This window comes from Acanthopagrus latus, chromosome 10 (genome assembly GCF_904848185.1).
Source record: "Acanthopagrus latus isolate v.2019 chromosome 10, fAcaLat1.1, whole genome shotgun sequence".
In the NCBI taxonomy this organism is placed as follows: Eukaryota; Metazoa; Chordata; class Actinopteri; order Spariformes; family Sparidae; genus Acanthopagrus; species Acanthopagrus latus.
This window is the reverse complement of record NC_051048.1, coordinates 15,949,489-15,957,680: the sequence shown is the minus strand read 5'-3', so window position 1 is coordinate 15,957,680 and position 8,192 is coordinate 15,949,489. Positions and strand designations below refer to the sequence as shown.

The following is an 8,192-nucleotide window of genomic DNA, read 5'->3' as shown; positions in this document are numbered from 1 at the left end:
CACTGCAGTGCAACAACATTTCAAAATATGATACTCAAACATTCTGGTCCAGACTGGTCAACAGAACCAAGATCAGCTGCGTTGTCGTTAAGTTGAAGTATGCAAGCAACGTTACAGCCTGTGATGGATATGAACAAAAGAAATTTGAAGTGAAATCCGACATCTCCACTGTCTTTCTCAACATCAAGAAAGTGGATTCATCTGACTCTGGACTGTATTACTGTGGAATTTTTGTAAACGGCATTCCAGTTTTGACTCCTATACGTTTAAAAGTTAATGGTAAGATTACTGTCTTTTTCTCTTTAGTTCTCTCTGTTCAGTTTGCTCTTTTCTGCTTTTATTGTACAATGCTTTTATTTATTGTCTGCAAATAACATCCTGTATGCAAGAACATCTTTTTTATTTATTTTTTCATTTTTTTCATTTTGATGGAAATCTGTCAAAACAAAATCAAGACAAATGTTGTCTTTATTTTATCAAAGGCAGCAATGAGCCACATGATGATGGCAGGGAGGGTGAAAGTAAGATTCTCCTGAAGATTTTTTTCATTGTTCAAGTTGTTCAGTTAGTAATGCTGAGCCTATATTAACTTTCTTGTAGTCGACTCTGATGGAATAGCAATGCTGACAAGTGTGATCCTGGGTGCTCTGACTGTTGTCCTTATACTGGTCGTCGTTGGTCTGGTTTTGAAAGTCAGGAAACTTCAGACAGGTACTTTTTCAGTTACTGTCTCTGTCTTGTTTCCAGTGGAAATCAATTTAACTTTTGTCAGTATGCTGGAAAATTGACCAAATGTTTTCTTTGTGTCACATAGCTGTTGAGGAAGACCAGAATCCAGAAAAAAGAGAGGTGAACACAATTTCAATACTTTTGTTTACTGTATATTGTTTGATAGAGCCGAACTGAAAAACAGAACAGATTGTATTGTATCAGACCGCATTGGCTTGTGTATTTGTATATAGGTAGTGTATATATTTGCACCTATGAGGTCTATATATGACCTAATTATTCCAGAAATTGCCAAATTGTGTTTTAGGTCCCCTCGAGAGCACTAACAACTTTATTTTGGAGTATTAAATGTCCCGCTCAGTAAATGTATTTGTCACAATCCTTTGAAGGAGCTCTGAGTAACAATTTGAAGCAATTTACATGTATTAGTCACTTTTGATTGGCCATATGTGAGCAAATTGTAACATCATGTGAAAATTATACCTTCCATGTCGCTCTTGGTTGCCTATACAAGCCTGTGGATGATTTGTTTAAACTGTTTAATGCTGCTGGACTGTGGATTTATGTGTGAACGACTTTGGTTGATTTTCTGCCAGTCCAAAGAATAAGTCTTTATTCCCATTCTCAAGTCCCTCGTCTCAGTTCCCTCATTAACAGAGAGCAAAAGTAGCTGACGTTAGTTTAGAAATGGTGTTTTCAACATTAACGGTCAGCTTCCAGCAGAACAAATGTTCTCCTTAAAGTATGAATGCAAGGGAGTCTTACTAAGAACATTGTACCATTTGGAACTAAAGTTCATTTAGAAGGGGTCATATTTGAGGGAATCAAGTTCCTCTAAGTCACCATATCAAGACTGTTAATACTGTTTTCACAGAATGGGGGCCGTGATGATGATGTGAACTACGCAGCTGTGACAATTCGACCGAAAGCAAAAAGAAGAGAGCAGGAGCCAAATATTATCTATGCTTCAACCAGATAGACTCAGGAGGCAACTGGAGCTGACGCTCTATTATATGAAAATGTGTTGAGCTTTTGTATGCCATGTTGGTGACAGCAGTTACCATTCTAGCCAAACTCTTTTCTTACGCAATAAAGATGATGTGTTCATCCATTTGTAAGTGTCTTCCTGCCACTGGTATGTTTTGAAGGAGGAGCCAGAAAGGACAATGATGACTGCCGCAATTGTCTTATAGAGAGCGTTAGATGAAGGTATGCAACAGTGGAGCAGTGAGTGAAGCACACATCACTTGTTTGACAGGAAGAGACAGCACAGTGTGGTCTGAGCACAAGTGAGGTTAAAATCTTGCAGCCTATTAGATTAAAGACCTGTCAGTTTCATCTTGGATTTACAATATTCTCTATATGATATCTTAAATATACTCAACACTGTACTATATTGGAGTTTACACATTCTACAAAGTCCTGTATCCTGTCAGAACTAACGCACACATTCTCACTGGTAAGAACTAATATCATCCGGTTTGAGTTCAAAATAGTGCCAGGAATTAACAGCTCAGCTTGACTTCATCACTGGTCTTCGGTCAAACATTCTCTTCATGCTATTGTAAGACGCCTCTCAGCTATCAGATACAATCAAGTTATGTGCCCAAGCTGTGTGAATCTTTGTTCCTCTTTTAAGTGTGTATGTCAATGTATAGAAGTGTGTGACCTTGAGCCTAAATGTTTGAATCAGCACTCATTTTCCTGACACCATCCTAGGGTTTCTGCTTCCAGACTGATTAAGACATCAGAGGATAAGAGTGTGTATCAGTTTGATGTTTTCATGGTCATAGAAGTGAGCCATGCAGAACATATTAAATGAAATAGAACAGCCACTCCTCTTCTGCTGTTCTCTCTGCCCATCTTAGACCATCAGGCTCTGTCTGGACACATTCATGTATGAGTCAAGGAGTCTGTACGAAGCAGCAATTGGAAGGACACAAAGGCAGACAACTTGGCAGACAGGGTCAGCAGGTCAAGTCAGTGGTTCTACTTTTAAAAGTTGATATATAATCTTACAGGCAAAGACAGCAAGTCCAGACAGAGATGACAAGGAATCTCTGGGATTAACAGGAATGGGAAAGGGAAAGGGGTGCAGGCAGCTTTGTGGATATTGGTGCATGTGAGAGTCAGGATACTGGGAGGGGTGCGAAAGTCTGGGGGCATCAGGAAATGCAGAGGCCTCTTGCAGAGCATGTGAGCAGAGCTGAGTGGCAAGAATTTCCACTCCCCGCTTATATGGGTGTTTGTGTACTATCTGTGTGTAGGGGGAAGACAGGATGAGACGGGACCAGATGCTCCCCTTAGACAACTGTGGGGATGTGACAGTGTGAGGGTCCCCATGACCAGCAGCCCTGATCAGCCCTGAGGTGGGCATCAGAGATAAGCTACAGGAAGGAGCCCACACCAGAGGTTTAGAGCTGACTCAACGTATAAAACGTATAGAGAGATCATCCTGTCCACTTTCGCTGACACCAGCAAAGTTGAGTAACACACACAAGAGTTATTTTATAGAGGATGTGAGGCAGACCCATCCTTTTCTTCTTTCCCATTGGATAGATGTACCTTGAATCCACCAAAGTGACTAATTGGGAGAAGTAGGCGGTTATGGAAAATAGACTTTAAAAAAGGCCCCCACACCAGCGAAAGGGGCATTTGGTAGAATTCCTAAGATCGAAGGCGTAGGAGTTCAGAGGGCAAAGCGTTTGGCATCACTTTGTCCTAGACTGGATAACACCAGATGTGCGGCCACACTCTGCTCGGACGCTAGGCTGCCTGAAGTCTATTTCAATAAAGACTGCTCTATCATTCCACCCAGCTTTGCCTCCGCAGAATTCTTTTATCAACATAATACACGCTGACACCTTTGAGGAAGACAGCCCAGAAACTACATTTGCTCCTTCGCTCCATCGCTCAAAGTTATACCAGACAGCTCCGCTCAAAGACCGCTCACCTAAAATTTCATTCAGCTCTGGTGAAATCACTCCACGCTCACTCAGATTTAAGAGACGTAGCAACTCCTGACATTTTCCACCGAATTAGCCTGGGACACACTGCCCGATGTGGCCTAAACTTGCATGCAGCAGCTTTGTTGCTGGAGAGAGCCTGTCAATTGAAACCCTTTTCAGTTTGTAAAGAACAGTGGATGATTTTGGGCTGTCACCTTTTGAGCCAGTGGATGGCCTTGTACTACCAGCGGTATCAGAACAGAATTGGAGCGAAGTGGAACCATCGCTCTGGCCTTTGGATTAAAACCCGCTCTGCGCTCCGACCGTATTTCACACGCTCCGCTCACATGCCCTGGCCTCTTGGAATGGGATTGTGGTCGAGAGTGGGACAATCAGCACAACAGGACTGAGGCAGCCGTTGTAACAGTGCCACTTCATCAAGGGGTTGGGTCCGGACATCGCTTCAAGTCACTAGGAATGCCAGAATGTCAAGTACGGTGGGCCTTGGTTCTGAAAGATGTAGAAGCAGGAGACCACAGGTGGGCAGCTGTGCAACTGGAAAGCAGGAGGAGGCTGCAAGGAACTCTGAGGTGGACTACAACCAGTAGGCAGGGCAGATGGGTGGAAATTCTCTGGAGGGTAGAGTCTGCCTGTGACATGAGCAGGACTGATCTGGAGAGTAGCCACTAAGGTTGGACCACTCTGGAGGGTAGTGAAAACCAAACAGGAGATCCAGAAGGAGCCTGCAAAGAGGGAGACAGGCAGCAGGCTAAGTAACTGAGGTGCAGGCTGGAGGGTAGCGGACCAGTGGCGAGCCAAATGAGAGGAAGGTGAGAGGAGATGATACTGAGGCTAGCTAAATGGGAGACAGGCCTGTGGCTGATGATGCAGAGGCTACAGACTGGGAGCAGGAATTGGAAGATGCAGAGGAGTCTGAAATGTCTACTGACAGTTAGCAGTAAAACCTGAGGGGACCTGGGGTACACATGGAGAATGGTAACAGCAGCAAAGCATCACAAAACTAACAGAGTTGGAATCAAATCAGGATGCAGATAGGTCCTCCACCAGCAGAGTCTGCAAGGTTGATGGCTTTTCTTATTAGATGTGTCGGCCTCACCCTCTTTCGACTACATTCAGAAGAAAAGCGCATCTGTGGTTGAAGGAACTGTCAAATTTTAAAGCTGCAAGGGAAGCAAACCACTCACCTGCTCTCAATATGGCATGTATGAAAGTGTTAAAAACCAGAACCTTTACAGTAAAGCATGCCATACTATGTTAGTGGAAACAATCAACATCAACTACTACTATTAAACTCTCTATAACCTCTACTTTTTAAAAATCTAGTTAATTCTGTAATTAAAATCATCTTAAATCAGCCTAGCAAAAACACCTCCGATACCATCTCCAGTATTTACCACCTTATAAGACAAGGAAAGGTTTTCCTCTGTCTGAAATGGAAGGAAAAATAAGGAAAACCTATGAACCATCTGATGATCAGCATAATTTTATTGCTTTGGTCAAACAAAAATTGTGTGTCTTTTTTTATTTTGGATGACTAGATTACATTTGACATTCTTATATAATCTTACATTGTATAATAAAAATACCACCATCAGAAGAAAAACGTAACATTCTGCGTCAACGCTTTTCTTCCTGGCAGCAGGTTTGTGGTCAGTTTGATGAACAGGATAAGGAACTTAAGACACACCCCACCTCTTTGCATTAAAAGCACCCTGACTGGAGCACAGCTCAGTTGCGGATATTGCAGAGTAACAGCAACACGCGCCATGAAGAACTTCACTTTGATAGCAGCTTTGAGTCTCTGCAGCATTAGTGAGTATTGGGAATGAATTACTGTTCACTTGTTTAAACATTTATCCAAATGAAAATGTTCACAATCTTTTTTTGTTATCTGCTTTTGTTTCAGGCTGGATCTCTGCCTCAGTCTCTCAGTATCAGACTGTGGAGGCTCAGCCTGGTGAAGAAGTCACACTGCAGTGCAACAACATTTCAAAATGTGATACTCAAACATTCTGGTCCAGACTGGTCAACAGAACCAAAATCAGCTGCATTGTTGTTATCTATAGATATGGAAGCAAAGTTAAAGTCTGTGATGGATATGAAGAAGGGAAATTTGAAATGAAATTCAACATCTCCACTGTTTTTCTCAACATCAAAAAAGTGGATTCATCTGACTCTGGACTGTACTACTGTGGATTTGTAATAGACGGCACTCCAATTTTGACCCCCATACATTTAATAGTTAATGGTAAGATCAATGTCTTTTTCTCTTTTAGTATATCAGTTTAGTTGCTGATATTGTACAATAATTGTATTTATTTTCTGAAAACAACATCCTGTATGCAAGAAAGTCTTTTTTTAATAATTCTGATGTAAATCTGTCAAAACTAAATCAAGACAACTTTTATCTTTATTTTGTTAAAGGCAGCGATGAGCCACATGATGATGGCAGGGAGGGTAAAAGTAAGATTCTCCTAAAGATTTCTTTCATTGTCCAAGTTATCAATTATTTCCAGGCCAAATAGTTCAGCCAGATTCAGTAAGTAATACTGAGCCCATACTAACTTTCTTATAGGACAGTCTGATGGAATAGCAATGCTGACATGTGTGATCCTGGGTGCTCTGACTGTTGTCCTTGTACTGGTCGTCATTGGTCTGGTTGTGATAGTCAGCAAACTTCAGACAGGTACTTTTTCAGTTACTGACTCCATCTTGTCTCCTGTGGAAATGATTTTAACTTTTTCAGTATGCTGGAAAACTGACCAGATGTTTTCTTTGTGTCACATAGCTGTTAAGGAAGACCAGAATCCTGAGCAAAGAGAGGTGAATACAATTTCAATTTAGTTTAGTTCAGTTTACTGTATATTGTTTGATAGAGCCAAATCAAAAAACAGAACAGATTGTATTGTATCAGACCGCATTGTCTTGTGTATTTGTATATAGGTAGTGTATATATTTGGATCTATGAGGTCTATATATGACCTGATTAGTCCAGAAATTGCCAAATTATGATTTAGGTCCCCCCGAGAGCACTAACAACTTTATTTTTGGAGTATTAAATGTCCCGCTCAGTAAATGTATTTGTCACAATCCTTTTAAGGAGCTCTGAGTAAAAATTTGAAGCAATTTACATGTATTAGTCACTTTTTATTGGCCATATGTGAGCAGATTGTAACATCATGTGAAAATGATACCTTCCACGTCGCTCTTGGTTGCCCATACAAGCCTGTGGATGACTTGTTTAAACTGTTTGATGCTGCTGGACTCTGGATTTATGTGTGAACGACTGGTTGATTTTCTGCCAGTCCAAAGGATAAGTCTTTATTCCTGTTCTCAAGTGCCTCGTCTCAGTTCCCCTCTCTGATCCATTAAGAGAGAGCAACAGTAGCTGACATTAGTTTAGAAATGGTGCTTTCAACATTAACGATCAGCTTCCAGCGCAACAAAGGTTCTCCTTAAAGTATGAATTTAAGTGAGTCTTACTAAGAACATTGTACCATTTGGAAATAAGTTCATTTAGAAGGGGTTATATTTGAGGGAATTAAGTTCCTCTAAGTCACCATAAAGTCACCCAAGATTGTTAATACTGTTTTCACAGAATGTGGGCCATGATGATGACGTGAACTACGCAGCAGTGACAATTCGACCGAAAGCAAAAAGAAGAGAGCTGGAGCCAAATGTTATCTATGCTTCAACCAGATAGACTCAGGAGGCAACCGGAGCTGATGCTGTATTATATGAAAATGCTTTCAGCTTTTGTATGCCATGTTGGTGACAGCAGTTACCATTCTAGCCAAACTCTTATCTTATTCAATAAAGATCATGTGTTCATCCATTTGTAAGTGTCTTCCTATCACTGGCATGTTTTGATGGAGGAGCCAGTAAGGACGATGATGACTGCCCTGGTTGTTTTATCGTGAGAGATAGATTCAGGTCTCTGACAGTGGAGGAGTGAGTGAAGCACACATCACTAGTTTGACAGGAAGAGACAGCACAGTGTGGTCTGAGAACAACGGAGGGGAAAATCTCGAGGCCTGTTAGATCAAAGCTTTCTAATAAAAGAGTCTGAAATGAAGCAGCGAATTCTGAATGAGAAAAAACCCTGATCCCTAGAGCTGTGTAGAAGTTATACAGAAAATAAATCTAAAAACTGGATATTCTAACTATGATAGTATAGCATGAAAATATGTGCTATGACTCTGAATTAAAAACAGACTGTCTTAAAGTAAAATTCATTCAGCAAAAGACGAGGGTCTGATCCTCTTCCTGATCCCAGCACAAGACAAGGATGAGGGCCTACCAAGGGTGGACTGGCACATTGGGACACCAGGGATTTCCCTGGTGGGCCGGGCCATGAGAAAAAGAAAAAGAAAGGGGGAAAAATGTCTATCACAACAGCAAACAGCATTGAGGTCTGCTAGGGGGCTGGGTCGAGCGGCTATTGTTGTGATAGGCTATACCTGTGTTCACGTATCACTGCCTATGCTGATAGCC

At 41.4% G+C, this 8,192-nt stretch overlaps 2 protein-coding genes across 2 annotated transcripts in view; both read left to right on the top strand.

Annotated features, from left to right (window-relative positions):
* Window positions 1–1,840, top strand: part of LOC119027493 — a 2,158-nt gene extending 318 nt beyond the window's left edge. The window contains exons 2-5 of the mRNA XM_037112741.1: window positions 1–279; window positions 601–711; window positions 815–849; window positions 1,604–1,840. The exon at window positions 1–279 is cut by the window's left edge and continues 63 nt beyond it. Coding sequence (XP_036968636.1) covers window positions 1–279; window positions 601–711; window positions 815–849; window positions 1,604–1,708 — 530 coding nt within the window. The 3' untranslated portion in view covers window positions 1,709–1,840. The remainder of the gene's footprint in view (window positions 280–600; window positions 712–814; window positions 850–1,603) is intronic.
* Window positions 1,841–5,396: 3,556 nt separating this feature from the next.
* On the top strand, window positions 5,397–7,534 carry LOC119027504. The gene is made up of 6 exons (XM_037112767.1): window positions 5,397–5,510; window positions 5,605–5,946; window positions 6,123–6,161; window positions 6,274–6,384; window positions 6,487–6,521; window positions 7,297–7,534. Exons 1-6 carry the CDS (start codon window positions 5,465–5,467, stop codon window positions 7,399–7,401), a joined length of 678 nt encoding a protein of 225 aa, XP_036968662.1. The 5' UTR covers window positions 5,397–5,464; the 3' UTR covers window positions 7,402–7,534.
* Window positions 7,535–8,192: the final 658 nt, after the last annotated feature.